The sequence below is a fragment of the Desmodus rotundus genome, chromosome 4 (genome assembly GCF_022682495.2).
Source record: "Desmodus rotundus isolate HL8 chromosome 4, HLdesRot8A.1, whole genome shotgun sequence".
In the NCBI taxonomy this organism is placed as follows: domain Eukaryota; kingdom Metazoa; phylum Chordata; class Mammalia; order Chiroptera; family Phyllostomidae; genus Desmodus; species Desmodus rotundus.
The window spans coordinates 114,822,957-114,846,140 of NC_071390.1; the positions used below are offsets into that span (position 1 = coordinate 114,822,957).

At 43.3% G+C, this 23,184-nt stretch overlaps 1 protein-coding gene and 1 pseudogene across 6 annotated transcripts in view; one reads left to right on the forward strand and one right to left on the reverse strand.

Annotated features, from left to right (window-relative positions):
* Positions 1 to 8,935: 8,935 nt before the first annotated feature.
* On the forward strand, positions 8,936 to 10,618 carry LOC112320983 (annexin A2 pseudogene; annotated as a pseudogene).
* A 5,791-nt stretch (positions 10,619 to 16,409) lies between these two features.
* Positions 16,410 to 23,184, reverse strand: part of CDC123 (cell division cycle 123) — a 56,124-nt gene continuing 49,349 nt past the window's right edge. For all 6 annotated transcript variants that reach the window (XM_053922884.1, XM_045186193.3, XM_024580227.4 and 3 more), the window contains 3 exons: positions 22,894 to 23,022; positions 18,754 to 18,891; positions 16,410 to 18,158 (listed from right to left, as the gene is read on the reverse strand). In XM_053922884.1, coding sequence (XP_053778859.1) covers positions 18,132 to 18,158; positions 18,754 to 18,891; positions 22,894 to 23,022 — 294 coding nt within the window. In that variant the 3' untranslated portion in view covers positions 16,410 to 18,131. The remainder of the gene's footprint in view (positions 18,159 to 18,753; positions 18,892 to 22,893; positions 23,023 to 23,184) is intronic.

Genomic DNA, 23,184 nt, shown 5'->3' on the forward strand with positions numbered 1-23,184 from the left:
CAGAAATTTCAGCATAATTGCCCTTGATGGGTCCTTTCCAATGGGAAAGAAGGGAGGGAGGGAGGGAGGATGAAAGGACCCTCTCCAGGTGAAGAGAATGTGTAACCAGGGTTAAGCAGCACTGGTTTAAATGGATGAAAGCAGCACCTTCCAGGTGAGGAGGGGAAAAACATGAGTAGGGACATGAAAGAAAGCAAGAATAGCATTTTGAAGGACGGTGGGATGACTGACCGCCTGGAGCCGTGCGAATGCTTCAAGAGCACTGGGAAATGAGTGCCATGGGTCAAAGTGAAATTACTGTGAGGTTCTGGGGCCTGTACACAGGAGGAAGGGAGACACCAAGCTAGCAACCTCAGCTAGTGAGGATTACAGAGAAATAGGTGTAAGATAACGAGGGCTTCAATGCATGGGGGCACTGGCACCTAAATGCAGACATGCGGGTAAGGATTTGGAAGGAAGGGTTAGTGGGAGGTAGGATTGGCAGGACGTTGGTAAGTGAAACAAACATGGAAGATAAAGAAAAAGGCTGAGCTGTAAATGATTCCAAGGTTTTGAGGCTGATGGTCTGGGAATGTACTATTACCAAAACACGAATAAGTAAAATAAATTGTTGGAATAGAGTGAAGAGCATGAATTTGGCTAGACCATGAGCTTCTCTATGAGATTTAACCTTCTTAAGTCAGGAATATAACATTTATTCACACTTAACATGATGTATGATAAAACAATTGCTGAATACACTTCGGTTGACTAGAGTTAAATGAGGTAAAATTGGAATACCTACGTAGACATCCATGACAGGAAAGAGAAACTAATGCCAAAGAGATAAGTAAGAATCGAGGCCTTGAGCACAGCAGAGCCCCTGAGTGATGTCCTGGATATTTGATCCTGGATATAAGGATCAAATAATAATTGGTAAGAATCTCTGCAGAACGTCTCTATCCAGCATCCTCTTTCTCTTCTCCATTGCCCACTCACGTGTAATGACATCTGTTGTTTTTGTCACTCTTTGCTGGTTCCTCAATTTTCCTTCGGGGAGCTTCCCTTCTCCCATCGCATGCGGTCTTGTTTGGACCGGCAATCAAAGTGCTGTGCCCAACTCTGGCTGTGGTTTCAAACCACTACTAAACTTTGGGTCTTGTGCATGATATTAAAACTTGTCCTCCTCCCAGAGGCCTTGCCAGACCGCTGTGCCTTCACCCCATTTCTTTGAATTTCTAGAGAAATACGACTCACGTTGTTCAAGTTAGCAGTGATTTCCCCTTGACCGAAGCTGGGCCAGTCAGTCAGCCTCAGCCTCCTGCAATTTGAGTCTGGAGCAGAGCGGCAGCAGTACAGCAGCCAGCGTCCCTGTGACAGCCGAGTCCCGGTGCCACTCGCTCCCAACCGGATCTCGGAAATTGCTCGGGCCCCTGTCGTCTCCACAGCCTATTTACTCGGCTTCACTGTTAACTCTCTGAGTATCCTTCCAATACATCCTCTCAGTCAGAGTTCCTGTCGCTTGCAACTAAAGCTTAACAGATTGACCACATTTCTTCCCATTTTCAATTTTGCCACAGCTTTAATTAGCTTTCAAAATCCGGAAGTGAGAATACGACATCCCGAGATCTTCATTTTTCCTTTTCTAAAGCTCATCTCTGGGATTCTCATTTCGATTTCAAAGACAACTTCACAACCACCACAGTGACGGGACAGCCATCTGACACCCTGCACCTTCCTTTCTCGTACCTTCCTTCTCCTTTAGGAAGAGAGGCACCTGGGCTCCTTCTGCACCGGACTCTCTCTCAGCTGTCTAAAATATTGTATCTCTTCCTACTCCATTTATTTCTCCAGCTCTAAATTCCTTTGCCCTTGATGTCACATGCTTGAAGAGTATTTGAGGATATGCCTCTCCATCCTTTCTTTCCTGTCCTTACCCAATGTCTTCTTTCTTTTTTAAAAGAACTAAGAATTACCGTGCTCTCAGCATCACTGGTGTGAGTACAGAAGGCTCTGCTTTTACTGTATGGGAGAGAAACAGATATAAATTCTGGCCGTGGAAGTCTGAGGAAGTCCACTGGGCCTAGAGGTAAGTGCCTTTTATCAAAGTAGAAACAGAGACACCCCTTAAAGAGATCATGTTACTTGGCATTTGTTCAACGCTTTTCATCTACAAAGAAATTTCTAGGCATTAAAGAATGAGCTGTCAGTTCTTTCCACAAGAATAAATGTATAATGCTGAATACAATCCTGTCTCATTCCTCAGACCTGGACAATGGGCCCTGCATATAAACTGACTAAACAAGATGACTTCTTAGGAAAGAGGGGAGTGGGGGGATGAGAAGACTCAGAAGAAGGAGAGAAGACCTACCATTTACCTGATGAGTGTTGAGTGTCTGAGCGGACAGTCTAGAGGAAAGCCCTGCTGGGTTTGGCCTGGCCCTGCTTCCATTTACCCGATGGGATGACACATGAGAAGTTGCCACAGAGGTCAGCTCATCCCCAGGCACCCCTCCCAGAGGGGTCGCATCTTTTGGACGATTCTTCCTTTGCGTTACCGGCCCACTTCCTTGTGCAAAATTCAGGTGTTGCCTGGCATACCAAAGCAAACCAACTCTAAATGAACATTTGTAAGTGTATAAGCACGTGTGTACAGGCATGCGTAACACCTGGACTTTTTCTTGCCCTGGGCTCAGGGCTGGGGAGGGAGGTAAATAATGAACCCTGCCTATTAGCCCAGTGTTGTGCAAGGACGTGACTGGAAAGAACTCAATGAGATTAAGGACGGGCTTCCTCCTTCTGAAGAAATCATTTCATCAAAAGAAAGGCGAGCCTCCACCTGCTCAGAGAAATTGCTGGCTGAACTTCTTAGTAGTTAGGCACCCTGTGAACTGCAAATAAAGGCAGAACTGCAAATAAAGGCAGCGCATGAAGTCAGGAGCCAAGACTTTCAACAGCCTTGCATACGTTGTTTCCCTTACAGATCCCTGTGTTCCAGGGTTTACGCACCCACCGAGTACCCTCTGTGCCCTGATTCTCCCAATCACAACCAATGACCATTGGTGTCAAGGTCAGGGAAGTCCAATAGAGAAAGTATAACCCCTCCAACCAGCTCCCTTCCCTCACTTCTCAAATGTCACACTAGTTTATACGGAATTGTGTGGCACTGGAGAAAACAGGTCACGGTATACTTAGGACCGATCGTTTGATGGATGGATACAAAATGGAAGGATTTTTTGTTTGTTTTGTTTTCTGTGGAGTCTTGTTCTTATAAACTCAATAAATCATATTAAACAAACTTAAAAAAAACCTCACTCGAGGATATGTTTCTTGATTTTTACAGAGAAAGGAAGGGAGAGAGGAAAAAATCAATGCAAGAGAGAACTATCAATCAATTGCCTCCCATATGCACCCTGACCAGGGATTGAACCCACAACCTAGGTGTGTGCCCTGACTGCAAATCAAGCCCACAACATTCTGGTGTACATGACAATGCTCCAACTAACTGAGCAACCTGGCCGGGGTGTAAACCAACTTTTAATTTATAATATCTCACTTTCCACACCTTATAAAACCAACTACATATCAAGGCACATCTTCATTTACTGCTATTTGGCCATTAACACATATGTATCCACATAGCTCTTCCTAGTCATTCTGTATGTTGTGTGTGTTCCTATTTCACTATTGATTTGTAAATCTCCTGAAGGTCAGGGACTACTGCCCCTTACCAGTCCAGGTCTTTCAAAACCCTGAACTAAAGACATCAAAGAACCAGGAAAAGGGGAAATCAGATAAAAGAAATACAGCCACTTAAGACTCAAAAACAAGTGGAAATTCTGTGCGGTGCCGCTCCCGACGCAGCCCTGCACACAGACGCGTTATGCTCATCCTCCAGAGTGGGGAAGGGCAGAAAAACTGGACCTACCCAGTGTAATTTTTCAGTTTTTGAGGTGTTTTTTTTCTCCCAGCTTTGCAGTTGGTTTCCTCAATGTAATGAAAGTTGAGGAATCTATTTCATCGGAATCTACTTAGATCAAGCACACCAGGGAACAAAGCCCCATTGTGTGGCTTTGCTATTGCTTCAGTAGAAGGGACCCCACTGTGCCGAAAGCGTAATTGAGGGCATGAGATGAAAATACACAAGTGGAGCCACAAGCATGGTCACTGAGCGGCCGATCCGAGGCAGAGCAGAGCGTCCACACTCTCTGGCAGGGCTGACTCCTTGGCCCCAGGGAGGAATGGCGGCCACTCGGAATGCCAGTGTGGAACTGAAGTGAACCAGCCTGATGGACTGATGTGGGTGGTAACTTGAATGGTGAGAAAACCATGAACTCTTGAAAGAGCACGGTGAAATTAGTCTCTTCTAAAAGGAGTAAGGAGATTGCGAGCCTTATTTTGTGTGCTTCCAAATTTGTTCCTACGTTTAGTATCTAGTTCATTAAAGTAGGAACCACTTGTATCAATGGTGTCCATTAGAATTTTGGGGGAACTGTGTATATATTTTACTTGCAGGAAAAAGTTAAAAGAGCTACAGATCCATCCAATACGGTCTGCATAAACTGCACAGACTTCAGCTTACTGCTGTGGCTTTTGAAGCAGCATAACATAGGGTGAAGAGTGTAGTCTGCGGACTTAGATTCGTCGTCTGTAACACGGGGGAGAATTGTTGCTTAATTCAACATCGCTATCGAGCTAAACCTTAGGTACTGTACATGAAGCATTTGGCACTCTCTATCCTAGAATTCTTTTACCAGGTTGGTCATTTCTTCTGTCTCCTGAATGGGCACATCCTTTTTCAGTTCCCAATCTACTTCTTTAATTAATGGTATTTGAAGCATTCCTGATAATATCTGTTCTATTTCAACTAAACTTTTACCCCAACATTGCTCCCTCCTCATCCTAGGTCAAGTGGAGTGGCTCTGGAAACGCACGCTCTCTTTCTCAAGTAGGAAGTGAGTCTTGGGACGTTGGATGGCTGTAGGTCCCACTAGGCAATGCTGTAGTAGAGAAAGGTCGAGGTATGCAGGTAGGCTGGAGAAAATAAATACAGAGCAATCTGCCACTAGAACCCTTCCCCCCAACAGAGAGGAAGGCAGAAGGCATAAAATGTGATTGGATTATTAAAATGTAGAGGTAGTGGGGAGTGCTGGGAAGAGATAGGCAAAGAGGGAAAAGTGGGATAACTTAGTTATATAACACAAACAATAAATAGAATACAGAGGTAGACAGCTCACTGAAATCACACGATGACACAGTGCAGTAAGAGGTCCTATTTCCTGAGCATACACTATGAAGCCGGAAACTGTCCTCTTCTGTCTGACTTGTTGCCAGAAGTCAAAATAGGGCAGTTTCTGGCTTCATAGTGTTTTATGTTCATTTCTGGCTTCATCTCTACTTTATACATCAAGAAAATGAAGGGCACAAGAGATTCAATACTTCGCCCAGGATTGAGCTGTGAGCAGGCAGCAGAGCCAATTCTAACCCAAGCCATCTGGTATCGAATCTACTTGAGTCATCCTTGGGCTGTGCTGACAGGCAACCACAACCCAGAAACCTAATTTTCTACTTACACACAAAACAAACAAAACACAAACAGAACTACCTCCATGATTTTTCAACGCATGGGAGGCATGGCTCCCCAGGCAGTGATCGCAGTTGTCTGCACGTGGCTCAAGTTGAAATAGGGCTCATTAGTGCTGGGGTCGGGGACGAGTAAGGAGGCGGAATATCTGAAAAGATGAGTAGAAAGCAGCCACAGATCATACTGAAGTTCTGTAGAGGTAAGTGTGTATGTTTGTTTTTTGTAAGAACTAGTGGGCAGAAGTAATCACATGGTTGGAATTTAGTCCCAGTTCAGTGGCCAGTACATGTTCGATCATGCATGCTGTGAGATGGGATCTCAGCAATAGGTTTTGGATGACCTGGTTCATTAAGGAAAGACAAGACACTCATTAATAACCTGGGGTAGTGATTCCATACTGTGACTAAAAAATACAGATTAACATATATGATTGGGTCTTGCATTATTCAACTTGTTAACCTTGGGGGCAATGCATTAGTTTTGGTGAGCCTCCTGTCGTGGAAAGTGTTCTGGAGACGCACTTTGAATCACTTGCAAGTCAAAATACCTTCAGTGGTGCGACATCACATTCCATGTGGCCAAGACAGAATACAGAGCACTGCGAGGAGACAAAGCAAGGGTACCTTTCTCACCCCCTCCACTCTGGCAGTTGGTATTATTGCATTATGATGCCACATCCCACATCACTGGACAGGGTTCTAGGTATAAAAGGAATAGTAGTATGAAGGTGCTATGAAAGTCCTGGCACAGAAAACATTCTTGGGATACCTTCATGAGGAGCATGCCACATGAGCCAGGCCTTGAAGGCTGGCTTTTAATACGCAGGATATTGGACTTCTGGCCAAGATGAAGGCGTAGGTAGACACACTGTGCCTCCTCACACAACCAAAAGAAGGACAACAATTTAAAAACATAAAACAACCAGAACGGACAGAAAATTGAATTGTATGGAAGTCCGACAACCAAGGAGATAAAGAAACCTTCATCCAGAACCATAGGAAGGGCAGAGACAGGCAGCCGGGCAGAGAGGACTCGCAGCAAGGCCACGGCTGCCAGACCAGTGAGGTGGCGGATTGTGGAGCAGGGTAGGCAAAGCTGCAGCTGGCCAGTGAGGCAGCAGCTGGTAGGCCATGTGACAGACCGCACAACCCAGAGTTCCAGCGTGGGGAAATAAAGTCTCAAACCTCTGAGTGAAAACACCTGTGGGGGGTTGAGGCAGCAGTGGGAGAAACTCCCAGCCTCACAAGACAGTTAGTTGGAGTGACCCACAGGGGCCTAGAAGGTACACAAACTCACCCACTCGGGAATCAGCACCAGAAGCACTCAACTTGATTGTGGGTAGCAGAGGGAGTTACTGAAATCCGGCACAGAGTGGAGTGGGCGCCATTGCTCCCTCTCAGCCCCTCCCCCACAAACAGTGTCACAGCACAGAGACCAGTGTTACCCCGCCCTGGTGAACACCTAAAGCTCCGCCCCTTTACATAACAGGCACGCCAAGACAAAAAAAAAAAAAAAATGGCCCAAATGAAAGAACAGATCAAAGCCCCAGAAAAAATACAACTAAGAGATAGTCAACCTATCAGATGCACAGTTCAAAACACTGGTAATCAGGAAGCTCACAGAATTGGTTGAATTTGGTCTCAAATTAGATGAAAAAATGAAGGCTATGCTAAGAGAAACAAAGGAAAATGTACAGGGAACCAATAGTGATGGGAAGGAAACTGGGACTCAAATGAACAGTGTGGACCAGAAGGAAGAAAGAAACATCCAACCAGAAAAGAATGAAGAAACGAGAATTCAAAAAAATCAAGAGAGGCTTAGGAACCTCCAGGACATCTTTAAATGTTCCAACATCTGAATTATAGGGATACCAGAAGGAGAAGAGGAAGAGCAAGAAATTGAAAACTTATTTGAACAAATAATGAAGGAGAACTTCCCTAACCTGGCAAAGGAAATAGACTTCCAGGAAGTCCAGGAAGCTCAGAGAGTCCCAAAGAAGCTGGACCCAAGGAGGAACACACCAAGGCACATCATAATTACATTACCCAAGATGAAACAGAAGGAGAGAATCTTAGAAGCAGCAAGAGAAAAGGAGACAGTTACCTACAAAGGAGTTCCCATAAGACTGTCAGCTGATTTCTCAAAAGAGCCCTTACAGGCAAGAAGGGGCTGGAAAGGATTCCAAATCATGAAAAACAAGGACCTACATCCAAGATTGCTCTATCCAGCAAAGCTATCATTTAGAAAGGAAGGGCAGATAAAGTGCTTCCCAGATAAGGTCAAGTTAAAGGGGTTCATCATCACCAAACCCTTATTATATGACATGTTAAAGGGATTTATCTAAGAAAAAGAAGATAAAAAATATGAACAGTAAAAATGACAGCAAACTCACAGTTATTAACAACCACACCTAAAACAGAAACAAAAGCAAACTAAGCAAAGAACTAGAACAGGAACAGAACCACAGAAATGGAGATCACATGGAGGGTTATCAACAGGGGAGTGGGAGAGGGAGGGGGGGAAAGGTACAGAGAATAAGTAGCATAAATGGTAGGTAGAAAATAGACAGGGGGAGGGTAAGAATAGTATAGGAAATGTAGAAGCCAAAGAACTTACATATGTGACCCATGGACATGAACTATAGGGGGGGATGTGGGAGGGAGGGAGTATGCAGGATGGAGTGGAGTGAAGGGGGGAAATGGGACAACTGTAATAGCATAATCAAAAAAATACATTTAAAAAATAAGCAGGAGATTGGGCTGGGGGGTTAGTGGGGGTGGAGTGGTGAGGCACAGCAAAATAAGTGAGAAAGATACAGACGTCCTCAGCTCTCTCAGGCCATTTCGGTTGGCTGGAGAACAGCGAGGGCTGGTGAGAATGAAAGTGGGCCATAAAGACAGATTGGGCAACGTTGCACAGGGCTTTCAATGACCCCCTGAGGAGTCTGCACTTTATAAGAAATGGGAAAGCTCTGAGAGTCTTTAGGCATTCAAATGACTGGAATTGTGCTTCAGAAAAATTGATGTCCTAGTAGGACATAAAATTAAAGCTTCCTGAAGTGGACTTTGAAATTTTGGGAAAATTCTGAACCACATCTGATGAATAAGAAAGAAGTGAGATATAGAAGTATGTGTCACTTTGGTCAAGACACAAGGTATTGAATAAAATATTAAATTTTCTACAGTAGCTTATAAATGGATCTAAAGAAACTTCCAAAAAGATTCAAGAAATGGTTTTGGAGTAACAGCTGCATCACAAAATAAGTGTATAGTCTTCTCTAAAACACTTTTCAAGGATAAACCATTCCAGTGAACAGTTTGCACCTTTAAAAAAAAAAGAATTAGCTCAGCATCTGGCCCAGCTTGTTTCAAAATGTCTGTTCACAAAATTCTGTGCACGCTCAGCATGGAGTTGATCACTCTACACCCCAAGTGTGTATGGGTTAGTCAAAGCCTACACGAACTGTGATGCTGACCGAGATGCTTTGAACACTGAAATTACTATCAAGACAAAAAGTGTGGATGAGGTCATTAGCGTCAGCATTTTGACCAACCGCAGCCATGAACACAGACAGGATATCACCTTCAAGTACCAGAAAAGGACCAAAAAGGAACTTGCATCAGTGCCGGAGTCCCCCTTGTGTGGCCACCTGGGCAGGGTGATTATTTGGGGCCTATTGAAAGCGCCTGCTCAGTATGATGCTTCTGGACTGAAGGCCTCCATGAAGGGGCTGGACACTGATGAGGACTCCCATTAAGATCATCTGCTCAAGGACCAACCAGGAGTTGCAGGAAATGAACAGGGTCTAAGGAAATGTGCGAGACAAATCTGGAGGACATTACTTCCAACACTGGTGGTGACTTCTGCAACCTGATGGTTGCCCTTGAAAAGGGTACAAGAGCAGAGGATGGCTGTCATTGATTGTGAACTGACTGACCAAGATGCCCAGGATCTCTCTGATGCTAGAGTGAAGAGGAAAGGAACTGATGTTGCCAAAAGGATCAGCATCGTGACCGAGCGAGTGTGTGTCACGGCCAGAAAGTATGTGAAAGGTACAAGAGCTACAGCCCTCATGACATGTTGGAGAGCATCAAGAAGAAAGTCAAGGGAGACCTGGAAAATGCTTTCCTGAACCCAGTCCAGTGTATCTGGAACAAGCCCCTGTATTTTGCTGACCAACTGTACAACTCCACGAAGGGCAACAGGACTGGTGATAAGGTCCTGCTCAGAATCACAGTTGCCTGCAGCGAAGTGGACATGTTAAAATTAGGTCTGAATTCAAGAGAAAGTATGGCAAGTCCCTGTACTACTACATCCAGCAAGACACCAAGGATGACCACAAGAAAGCGCTGCTGTACCTGTGTGGTGGGGATGACTGAGGCCCGCGATGGCTCTAGCATCCAGCTAACAGTTCTAGATCTGCTTGTGACTAATAGCCCCCTTGTGCCCATCCCTGTGAGGATAATGTTAGCATTGCTCCTGACCATCCTTATTTCAGCTTCCCAAGCATTGCCTGGCTTTCCTGTCGAGTCTCTCCTTTTAGCCAAGGAAATGCACATGCCAAGGAGCTGGAAGTGAAATCTATGATGTGAAACACTTTGCCTCTTGTGTTCTGTGTCATAAGTTGATGAATAAACTGAATTTTCACTTGAGGATAAAAACATTAAAAATAATAATTATTACTTACATCACACAATATACTCTTGAAATATTGGGTTGGCCAAAAAGCCCATTTAGCTTTTTCCATAAAATGAAGGACACCTTTTTCATTTTTACCAGTAACTTTATTGATTTGGATACCTTGAGTATGTTGGCTATGTCCCACATGATACAACGTTGGTTGTTCTCAGTTAATGTCTCAATTTGATTGCTGTCAACTTCCACTGGTCTACCCGACCATGAAGCATCATCCAGCAAGAAATCTCCAGCACGAACCTTCGCAAACTACTTTTGACACGTTCGACCACTTATAGCATCTTCTCCTTACACTGCACATCTTTTTTTGCATTTCAGTTGCATTTTTACCTTTCTTGAAATAATAAAGCATAATATGCTGAAAATGTGTATTTTCTTCCATCTTCAATATTAAAATGGCTACATAAAAATTCACCAATTTTGATTAAGTTTTTAAAAAATGTACACTGATATGACAGCTGTCACAATACAATCTAATGAAACTGTTTCGAATGAAGTTAAAGGTGACTAAGAGCTACGAGAGCCACCTTATGGAAAAAGCCAAGTGAACTTTTTGGCCAGCCCAACAGAGCTGTGGTGACCCATCACCGCAGCTAGCTCCTGGGCCTCTCCAGGTGCCAGCTTGCGGCTGCAGTCCCCAGTCACTCACTCACTCACTCACTCATCTAGGGCCTGCTGAGAAGAGGGTTTGGCAGATGTAATTAAAGTCCCTGTCAGTTAACTTTAAGGGAGATTACCCTGGTGCGCCTGGCTCTTCAGCTGGAGGGCTTTCAAAGCAGGGAGGAGGCTTCCCTGAGATGACATTATACCTGTGGATGAGGCCTCCAGGCCCCTGCTCATGCAGTTCCAGCCTGCCCTACAGACTTGGATTGCGTAGCCAGCCCTCTCAATTACATATATCAATCCCTATTTACACACACACACACACACACACAGTGGATGTGTATATACATATATACACATCTATATGCACGTACATATATATCTCATACTGGCTCTGCTGCTCTGGTTGAATTCTAATACACAGCTTACTTTCTTTATGTGAGGTAACAAACTATTCTATGAGGGGATGTACTATAAATGAATTAACTCCATAAACACCATTGTTAGATATTGTATCTGAAACTAAAGTTGTGCGCTTTACTTTTCCGAGGTGCACTATAAAGTGGCTCCATTCTTACAATTGCAGAAGCCTGGCTTCCAATCAGATCTCTCCTGGCTTTAGCCCGGGGCATTCTTCATCTGGGGTCCACAACTCCCTGAAATTGTGTGTAAAAATTTTTCTCAGAGCCCTCAGATTTCACCAGATCCTCAAAGTAAGATTTGCTGTAGCTTACTCTGAAGGTTATTTTGCTATTTATACTCAGGTTCCCAATGACTAATTGTATATATGCTGTGAACGGATAGTTGACTCCCCAGCTGCTCACCTTGTTCCAAAATTACTGCTGTTACACAGATTCATTTTTTTGAGAGGAGGGTCAGGCCACTTGTAATTGGTAGGATAAACTTGATTTAAGTGTTCACTCGATTACAAGTCCATAAATGTGTCGTGAGATAATCCACCTAAGAACTCTATACGTTAAACACGAGTCCTCAATAGTCAAGAAAACCAGTGAGCAAAAAATACAATTTAAGTCATCTTTGAGTAATGATCAATGAACAAATCTCAAAATAATTAGATTGCTAAGTATTAACTTCTGTTGTGTGGAGAGATTTGTACTTATTTTATAAATAAAATAAGAACCGATCTAAATTCACATTAAGTACCCACATTAGGACTTTTAACAAAATAAGATTGCTACATCAAGTATGTAAGAACAATTTTTTGTTATCTTATTCTTAGCAGTATCCCACGTAGCTGAACATAAAGCCATCTTTTGGTTTTTTCCTGATGAGCCACACCTTTTGGCCTAGTCCTACCATTCTACACAGGTTCTGCCTGTTGAATTTCCCTCCAGAAAGCCATGCACCTTTCCGAAGTAATCTCATCCACCCCAGTGGCTTTAAGTGCTAACACATGCTGACTCCCTCAATTTTCATTTCTAGCCAAACTACCTTTTGAACTCTCTATCCAGTATCTCCTCACATCTTTATTGGTTTAAGTCACTGGAATCTTCATGTCCAGGACCAAAATCTTGATGTTCCTCCCCAACTAGTCCCTTTTATTCTTTCCCATTCTTAGAAAAACGGAATCACCTTCTACCCAGCAGCTCAAATCACAAACTTGGAGAGTATTATGCATAGATACGGAGGCTAGACTGACAGCTGTCAGAGGGGAGGGGGAGGGAGGGGCTGGGTAAAAAACGTGAACGGATCCAGCAAACAAACCAACCCATCTCATAGACACATTCAACAGTACGGTAACTACCGGAGCAAAAGGGGTGGGGGAGGGAGAGGAGGGTAAAGGGGGGATAAATGGTGACAGGAGCCTTGACTTGGGTGGTGAACACACAGTACAATATACAGATGATGTGTTATAGAACTGCACACCTGAAACCTACATAATTTTATTAACCGTCACCCCAATAAATGAAAAATAAACAAAACCGTGGCATCAGTTGGGTCCCTCCTGCGCCACGCCCTAAATCCTGTCATTGCTTCCTCTCAACTGTCTCAGCCCTGCAGTGCTAGCCACCACGGTCACTCCTAGGCACTGTTCCAGCTGACCTGCAGTCCACACAGAAACCAGAACTGCATTTCAAAACCCTAAATTAGACTATGTCTCCTTTGCTTTTAAACCTCTCGCTGGCTCCCCACCTCACTTGAGAATGAAAACCCACTGTCTTATCTTAGGCAAAAGGCCCTGGCATGATCCAGGGCCCGCACACCTCGCCTCTCGCCCGCAGAGGTCCTAGGGTTGCTGCAACTCTAGCCAGGCCCGTCCCACCGCAGGCCCAGGTGCCTGAAGCTCCTGCGTGGGAAACCCGCCCTCTCCACGTGCTTAGTTTCCTCTCATCATCGGGTCTCAGCCTAACCGTCACTTCCCCAGACATTCCTTCTCTCATCACAGTAGATGTCTGTATCATACTCCATTATTATTATTTTTAATCTTCACCCGAAGATATGTTTATTGATTTTAGAGGGAGAGAAACAATGATGTGAAAGAAACATCAGTTGGATGCCTCCCGTACACGCTGCCGACTGGGGATCGAACCCGTAACCTTATGGTGTATGGGACGACACTCCAAACTACCGGGCCACCGGGCCAGGGCTCCATTATTGTTTGCGGTGCCCCGCACACCACAGTTCCTCTCTCTTTACTTACTTGTCACGGGGCACCCTACTGCTAGGCCTGTGAAGGCAGGCCCGGTCAGCGCCTGGGTCTGCCAACGCCGGCCGAACGAGTCGTTGCAGCAGCGCTCACCTCACCGACCCCTCGGTTTTCTGTTAGAGCACACTTGAGTATGTTCTCGCCCCAGGTAATTAATTTATGCCAGGCTCACTGCCCAGCCCCCTAACATGAGGCTTGTGGCTGTTTCATCAACTACTTGGCGGCTACTAGGTCCTACATTCCTCTTCCTCAAGCCTCTTCTTGGTGTGCACACATAACAAACTGTGTGAGTGGGGAGTCCATCGTTATTTTCTTAGCATATTTATTGAAACTTTTCTATGAGCCAACATGATGTGTGACTAAAACAGTAAGTTAAACAGGAATTTTGTCTTTCAAATGTCCAAAGCTGGCTCGCTCAGTGCAGACTTTGTACCTCTTTAGTGAAGCGCCAGCTGAGGAGACTGGCACTTGCCATGGCCGATGAAAAGCCCAAAGGAGTCGAGACAGGACAATTAATTTGAAGGTGGCAGGGCAGGATGGCTCTGTGGTGCGGTTTAAGATTAAGAAACATACACCATTCAATAAACTAATGAAAAGTGATTGTGAATGATGGGTTTTGTCAATGAGGCAGATCAGCTTCCAATTTGACGGGCAGCCAATCAATGAAAAAGACACACCTGCAGAGCTGGAAACGGAAGCTGCAGACACAGTGGGTGTGCTCCAGCGGCAGACTGCAGGGGTCCTAACGAAATCTAACGAAACCTAACGAAATCTGCCGCTTTACTCCGGAACTGTTCCTACAGAGCAAGACAGTCTCCATTAGAAAAATGAAAGGCGGTTCCACCAATTCTGTCGTCGTCCTGATGACTCTTTCATCGTCCCCATTCCTTTACTGTATGTAAAGCATTTGCACTTTTTTAACCAATGTTTTGAACGACAGCAACTGGAGAGGCGATGGGAAAACTGATTTTGTGAAAATACCCCTTTTCTCCATCAGTGGAAGCTCATTCAGCTTTCTTTTGTATTCCAGTTATTCTCGTCTCACTGTTCAACAAAGAATATAGAAATCCTGCATACCTTGTTCGATAGGTGAACTTTAATCTTTTTCATTTCATTGTGAACCAAGGACAATTGTTAACTTTTTTGTCCACAGTTGTTACATGTAAGGCAACCTGTCTTTAGGCAAGACTAAAATGACTCTTAAGACAGTTTCCCTTTTAAGTCAAGTGTCTTGTGTGTGTGTGTGTGTGTTTTAAAGATTTTATTTATTTTTGGAGAGGGAGGAAGGGAAGGAGAGAGGAGGACACAAACATCCATCAGTTGCTTCTCACTGGGCCCTGCAACTGGGGACCTGGCCTGCCACCCAGGCATGCGCGCTAACTGGGAATCAAACCAGCGACCTTTTGGTCTGAGGTACGATGCTCAATCCACTGAGCCACACCAGTCAAGGCAAGTGTCTTATTATTTAAATAAACTTGTTAACATAAACATGAATTAATCTTTCAAAGAGTTATTTTTCACTTAATTTCCGTTATTTACTCTCTTTATACTTACTCTACCTACAAATGTGTGACATGAATTTACACTTTTTTAAAAAAGATTTTTATTTATTTATATGAGGGGAAAGGAGGGAGAAAGAGGAAGAAAAACATCAATGTATGGTTGCCTCTTGTGCACCCCCCCACCCCCCCAATGGGGACCTGGCCTGCAACCCAGGCATGTGTCCTGACTGGGAATCTAATGGGTGACCTTTTTGGTTTGCAGGTTAGCAACGAGTCCCCTGAGCCACACCAGCCAGGGCCATGAATTTATACTTTTATTTAAAAATTCGTTTTTGAAAATTGTATTATTAAAGTAATTTGTCCTGATTGAAACATAGCTATAAAAAATATGAGGTTAAAAACCCTTAGAGAAAATCATTAGGCCAAAAGTTCTTTTGTGGTTTCGATTCTAATCTCGGTTATGGACAAGTCTTAACTCCTATTGTCAACAGTTTTCTCCTGTGTTAAAAAAAAAAAAAAAAACAAAAAAAAAACAAGAAGAAAAAATGGAAGAAAGGAAGGAAGGGAGGAAGGGAGGGAGGGAGATAAGAAGAAAGAGACAAGGGCCGGAATGATCTCTCAAGTCCCTTTCCACTCAAAATTTCTTTGATTCTGGTAAGAAGACCTTGTCTTTAATAAATACGCAGAGATCTGCAGAGCAAAATGGTAACAATAGCTAGCACTGTTGGGGGCTCCTTACGTGTGATGCACTATATGAAAAGACTTCCATGGTTATCTCATTTAATAGATTCATGTACTAATGATTATTATTCTCCCACTTCATAGGTAGGAAAACGAACTTAAGCTCCAAGAACAGTCATATAAAGTTTCTGTTTGTTTTTTCAGACACAATCCTCAATTACCAACAGGAGAAATAGCTGAGTAGACAGAAAATGCACATGAAAGAGAAACTTTCTAGAGCAGAAGTTTTGGGCAAAGCCCACTGTACCAGATGCCCATGTTCCACGGGCAGTTGCCTGCGGGGCAAAGTAAACATGCTTATTCCAACCTGTCAAATCACCAGGTGGAATGTCTTCTCTTCAGAAGATAGGATTTCAGGAACAAGCAAAGGAATAACACAGGTATTCACTTTCGAAATTCAGCACTAACCTGAAGCACTTCAAAGAAAGAACGGATAATGCCAGTAAAATAAAAGGATCATTCAAAACTAATCTTCAGACCTTCATTAATGGTATTTGAATTTAGGAGAATATTTTCTGTATATTATCCTATATTTGGTATTAACATCAGAATAGTCAACTAAAATTAAGTATAGTAAAGGAAACAATGTACAAAAAAATCACACTTTCAAATGTAAAGTGAGTGCTGAACTCAGTAATTTCCCTAAGAAAATTAATGCAAACATTTAATGAGTTTACACCATGAATTATACTGTTTATGAAATATTTGCCAAATTTTGCTTGATTCTTTTTATTATAATAGCCTGAATTTTTTCAGCTAGTATCAATACATTTACTTTTTTTTTTTTTTACTTGTAAAGTACCGTCTTGGCAAAGCCAGTTTCGAGTTAAGCTTAAATCAATTCACAATAAAAGACAAACAAAATCCCTCCATTATGAGCTAACAGACACCTGTGAGCAGTTTAAAAAAAACATGTTGGAAGAACTTGATCTTTGTATTTTCTATTTAAAACACTAATATCAAGTGATTGTAACTGAGATACCACACAGAAAGCTAGAGTTTTGAAATAGTCAAAAAAGAAATATGTTTCATCATTATACCTAACCTGACTTCACTGTACAAAGGCAGCAACTCTGCCTCACCTCTCTCCACATCTTCCCTGGGCAGCATTCCTATGTTTCCTGTGCTAAGAAACATCCCTCCAACTAGCAAAATATTCTTTGATACCATGTTAGATACATACCTGGGGAACTATAAGGTCTGTTTCTTCAAAACACTCTGTAATATAAAATAACAGGTAAAGAGCACTGAACAGAGTGTCTTGTATACAGTCAGTGCTGAGTTAGTACGGTATCAGTATCGTCAGTGTCATCATCATCATCAATTAGGCCACTGAAGAATAATTCCTAAAATAGTGGACTAAAAGAGTGAATGTACCTCCCAACAATTCCAGTATGTTTTTAAAGATTTTTAAAAATTTATTTTGAGAGGGGAAGGGAGGGAGAAAAAGAGGGAGAGAAACATCAATATTCAAGAGCAACAACAATTGGTATCTCTCACACAACCCCACAACCAGGGACCTTGCCAGCAACCCAGGCATGTGCCCTGACTGGGAATCGAACTGGCAACCTTTCAGTTTGTGGGACGATGCCCAGTGCACTGAGACACACCAGTCAGGGCCCAGTATTTTTTAAAAAGGCCAAATTCTAATTAAATCTGTGATAGCTTTAGCAATATACAGGATGGGGAAAAATAGGTTTACAGTTGTTTGTATGGAAAATAATACAAAAATAAATTAAAAATGCAAACAATAAACTGTGTTTTGCATACTCACAACTATAAATCTATTTTTGCCCCACCCTGTGTATTAAGGTGGTTGTAAAATATTGACATTTTCAAGGTTACTTCAGTTTGAGAAGTCTGTATTCGTTTAGCTATACCGAAACTAAAGCTAAACTGATAAAAAGACTGTATGAAAATCCTCCAAGTAGGAAAAACATTTTCTATGGTAATATGAGGTTCTACTTTTTCAATGGAAAAGGAATGATTAGGAAAGAATCCACTTCTGAGTAACAAATATAGACTTGCCCATCTACCTGATAGGTATAAAAATAGTGCAGGAAACACAGATATATCTAAATAGACTGAGCCAAAAGAGAAAGGTGTTTCATAGAAAGTACTTTATCATCAGAACAGTATGGTTTCCTATGTTTAAACTCTATTTATTATGTTATTTTTACAAGTAGCAAAGTGCCTCTGTTTTTTCCCAACTTAATATACATGAATATAAAAAGGTACTGATTGCTGCACTGCCCACCCCACCCCCATCCGACTGGGGTAACCAAAGTCGTGATCCATGAACAGCTTCCCGAAGGAGCAGGGGTGTCTTCCTCCCCAGTCTTGAATTCAAACACTCTCTTCAGTCATCCTCTTGCTGATTTCTTTTCTGTCAAAGGAAACCAAGACCACATTAAAACAGCACGTTCCAACTGGCGTGTTTGTTCAGCCAAGATCACTCGTTCTGTCAGCAAGTGGGATTTTCTAGAGGCCTTGGCAAATGACGTGGGGGAAAATTGCTATGGAAAACACGCCTGGACTTATTTACTCAACTACTCCATCACTTTAATTCCAGGGTGGATTATCCTTAGGTCCTTGACTATTGTCTTCTCTCTCTTCTGCACGTACAAATATTCCACACATACTCACCACTACAAACACTCAGTTTCTCCCTGAGTAACCACAGCACAGCTCTGACCTCTGCGCACCCTGTAGCAGCACACACACTTTCTTTAAAATTAGAAGTACTGAAAATTATTCAACAAGCATGCACATCATAAAAACATTTTTCTCGTTCTAATTATTAAATAGATTATTCCTTAAGCTCACATGACATTCTTCATTATGAAATGACCTGAGTAATTCTGCTTCTTTACTTTATAATCACCAAATAAAAGTCTAGGTAGTGTACGACTGAAAGAAAATATTAAATAGCCAATTTGGAAACAAAGATGACCAGCACGCTGAGTATACACAGGCTGTACCAGTTTAAGGAAATCGATGAGTTTGTGAGCATCTTCCCCAGTAGAGAGGTCGACAAAGTCCTTGGGCAGTCGGTAACTCAGATAGGGACTGGGCTGGACTGTAACTTCACTGTTGGTGCAACGGAAAGCTGGAGAGTCCTTTACAAAAAATGAAAGGAAAGTCTGTGAGAAACTGTAAGTCACTTCTTCAAACTGAAAAAGATTCTATCATTAACAATCTCAACTGCAGATAAGAGTATCTACTAGATAAGGAGGAAATAAGATTCTGAAGTAAAAGAAAGCACAAAGACTGCAAAATATTCCTGCACAGTCACTACAACATAAACATGAGGGATCTGGAAAGTGTCCTGCTGGGGAGCCAGGCCGACCCCTCAAAGCCACCTGTGTGCAGCCCCTGTGTGCCACCAGTCGGGTGTGTCTCTCTTTAGTCCCCGACTGGGTCAGAGGCTTCAGCCCAGTCATCTCTGGCTTTGAGCAAGCTCATACAGGCCAGAATGCTTTATAAATATTATCATTTTCTTCAGGTGCACAGTTGGGAAACCCTGCCTTAAAGAATAAATATTGAGGGCAAGCGAGTGCTTCGAATTCCCAACACTTTTGTACTTCTTTTACATCATTTAACTTACTCATTTGTGTATGTGTCTCATCGCCTATGTGAAAGTGCAAACTTGAGTATCATACTGAACAGGTCTGCACATTCTTTAATGCACAGTTGACCTTGACAACAGGGGGCTTAGAGGCACTGACCTCCCAAGCAGTTAAAAATCCTCCTCTAGCTGGAGTTGTTCTCAGCAAATGCAGATTCCAGCCACAGAGCTCAGGCAATGTGGGTTTTAATTGCATGATCAATTGGAAAAATATCCAAGAACAAGTGGGTGCATACAGTTCAAACCCACGTTGTTCAAGGGTCAACTGTACCTGTTTGGAGCCCGCACAGAATATTTACGTGTTGCCTTGTGCCAAAAAGGATTTTGGAGACAGAAGACCTTGGGTTTGGACTTCATGAGTGACAGCTGTCTTGCTGAGGGACAGATCCACCCTTCTCTAGGTGTGGGAGATAAACTGATAAATAAGGCAAGTGGACAGCCAATAAGCAAGCAAACCAACAACGATTATTTCAAATAGTAACAAGTGTTATAAAAACAAAAAAACAGGCTGCTATCAAAAGAGGAGAACCAGGTAGGCAGCTTTGGAGGGGCAGTCAAGTAAGACCTTGCTAAAGAAGAGACATCAGGACTGGGAGCTGGAAAGTATGATAAAAGCAGCCTTGTGAGGTCTGGCAGCAGAACTCAGCTTTGAAGGCAGTGGGACGACTTGTGTAGAGATGCTAAGGCAAGGCAGGGCTCTGGGCTTCAAGAAACAGAAGGACAGCCAGGTTTCTGTGGCGTGGAAACAGGCAGAGGTGATAGCCCCTAATTTCCAACATAATGTTTAAATTAAGAAGGAAGAGGCCTGATTGATGTGGCTCAGTGGATTGGGAACCGGCCTGTGAACCAAAAGGTTGCAGGTTCAATTCCCAGTCAGGGCATACGCCTGGGTTGTGGGCCAGGTCCCTAGTTGGGGGCATGCGAGAGGCAACCAATCGATGTAAATAAATAAAGAAGGAAGGAAGGAAGAAGGAAAAAAAGAGAAAGAAAAAAGGAAAGATTTGATCCCATTATTTGGATCACAGATTGAATCTTATACAAACTGTTTCTGTTCACTGTGTCCCTCATGTTTACATTCTTCTCCTTGACACTCAGACTTAACAGCCCACAGCTGTAAGGTGTCCACAGGGGTAAGATTCCTTCTCTCACTAAGTTGACACACATGAGTCGTGCCCAGAAGGAGAACAGGAGACACCACTCCTGTGCTCAGAAGCTTGCAGGCCACAGCAGGACAGGCAGGCCAACAGGCAGGCCCCACACAGTGAGCAAGCGCCAAGAGGGAAAACACCGACTAGAGTCAGATCTAGAGAAACAGGGACAGAAAGGGCCCAGGACAGAGTAATGATGAAAAGAAATACTTCAGAGATGGACAACAGGAAAGATGGTCACACCAAAGGTCAGGTAGCAGCCAGTAGGGCAGGAAGAAGCCCAGGAGGGGAGCATGTGCCACAGAAGCCGAGGGAAGAGGTGTCATAAGAACAAGAAGGTAACATGTTCAAATGGTGCCAAGTGGTTGAGTGACGATTCGCTCACAGGAATCGGCAACAAGTCAGGGTAGCCCTTGCCAAGAACGGTTTACATGGGACTGAGGTTAAGAGGGTTGAGGAGTGTCGGGTGAGAAGCAGCAGGCAGCAAGGACAGACGACCATGTGACGGTAGACAACTGCTAAGCAGTTGGGAAAAAGCAAGCTACGTAACAGCACGAGGGAAACCAGCATGATCCCACTTAGGTAAAAATGTGTAGTGTATCCACACAAAAAAAGGTCTGGAAAGAGTATTAACTCAAGTGGTAAGGATGGCGATTTCTAGGTGGTAGGATTTCCAGTCTTGCCTCTTTCTAATTCTCTCTCTGTTTTTAAGTGACCGTGTTTAAAGAAAGCTGTTTTTAAAAAGATGTAAAACATTCACAAGATATTACTAAATGAAAAATGTGGCATAAGTAAGTTCATAGGTAATATAATCTCATGTATTTAAAGTTTATTTGTATGTGGAAAGGCATGTTACCATTAAAATATAAGCAATAGCTCTCATGGCAGTAGGATTATGGGCCATTACAGGAGACCGTTCTGCATGGCGTGGGCCCAGCCCCCACTGGGAAAGGCCAGTGGAAAGCGAGGTCCATACACAGGACCCACGCCCACAGATAGGCTCTCCTGTGGGGAATCAGGCCCTCATTGTACCTAGGCCACTTTGAGACTTGCTTTTTGCTAAAACTCCCTCATCGTGAATTGAGGCAGCCATTACTGCATATATTTGAAGTAACTTCCTAAAATCTATGCTAAACCTTCCAAGGACAGTGTAACCAGTTCAACCACTTTTCCCTTTACATTTGCAAATATCCTTCCTTTTTGATGTAATTAGCAACATCCTCTCCTTTGTTTTCTGTAAAAGTTAACCACCTAAAGTGAACCATCCTCCATGTAATGTGCCCAGAAAAGCAATAAAAGCCTGTCAAGACAAGGGTGGGGCGCTCTCCCCTTGAGAGAGTGGCCATGCTGTCCCTTTCCCTCCACAGGACTCGGTAGTCCATGTGAATTTGTCTCGTCTCAGCCACCACGCCGCAGACACTGCGGGCCGGTGTCCGCATCCAGGCAATTTTAGAATTTCCTTTGAAAGTGAGCATGTGGAACTTTTATAGGCAGAACAAAGCTTTACAAAGTTCACGCTGAAAGTTAGTTTGGCTGTGAACATGAGAAAGGAGAGAGCAGCTAGGTGAAGATACAGGCTTAAAGATTTTATCTTTTTAAGATGGGAGATACCTAAACATGTTTAACTACTCAGACATAAGAGTTGACAGAGAGGAGGAGATTGGGAAAAACAGGAAGGAACATAAATGATAGCACAAGGTGAGATGGGAAGGAGTGGTTTGCTGGGCAGGTGGAGGTGGGACTCCAGACAGCTGCAGACAAGTCTGGAGGTTAGACAACAATGAAACTGAGTAAATTCTCAACAGTGGTACTATTTTTTCCTGTGAAGAAGAATGTAAAATCTCTGCTGAGGAGAGAAGGAACAGAGGGGATCTGAGCCACACGGAAAGGGGTGAAATGGTCACCCTGATGAGGGAGACAAGACACTGTAACACAGGCGGGAACGAGTGGGGGTCACGACTGTGAGGAGACCCCAGTCTGAGCATCTGGGTCATTTCCTCCCTCCCTGTCAGCAGTCCTGGGCTGGGACCAGAATAAACAGACGTGAGAACTGACCCACCCAGGGTCAGGATTCTCCCAGGTGGGCAGAACACAAGGAGCCAAGAAAAAAATTACCAGAAAATATGTATCAGATGACCATTATTTCTTTATATGAAGTTAAATGAATAAATCGCCATGCACACCCTTTTTTGCTCACGTCCATGGGCAGGAATCTGTTAGTAAGTTTGTCTATACTCTGTACTTCCCAAGGGTACAAGTCACTGCCTATCCGAGTGCCTAGAGAACTAGCAACCACTGAGGGGATGAAAAGGTTTCCATTATGTCTTTTTTTAAAACCATCTCACCTGCTCCAGAGCATCTCCTTCACTAAAATCACCTTTTAAGTTTCGCTCAGATATCAGTTCTTCCCAAGTAAACAGCAGTGAATCTGTTACTTCACCAAATGGATTAAAATCAATTAGCCACACTTTCCCCTGCAGGACAGAGAAAAATTAAAGAGGCACAGAATCAAAACAAACATTGAAATTCTATAGTATGTCTTATAAGAAAGATCATTTTCATGTTATTTTACCCCAAAAGACCATCTTTAAAAATCTTGTAACACTTCAGCCCTGGCTGGTGTGGCTCAGTGGAGT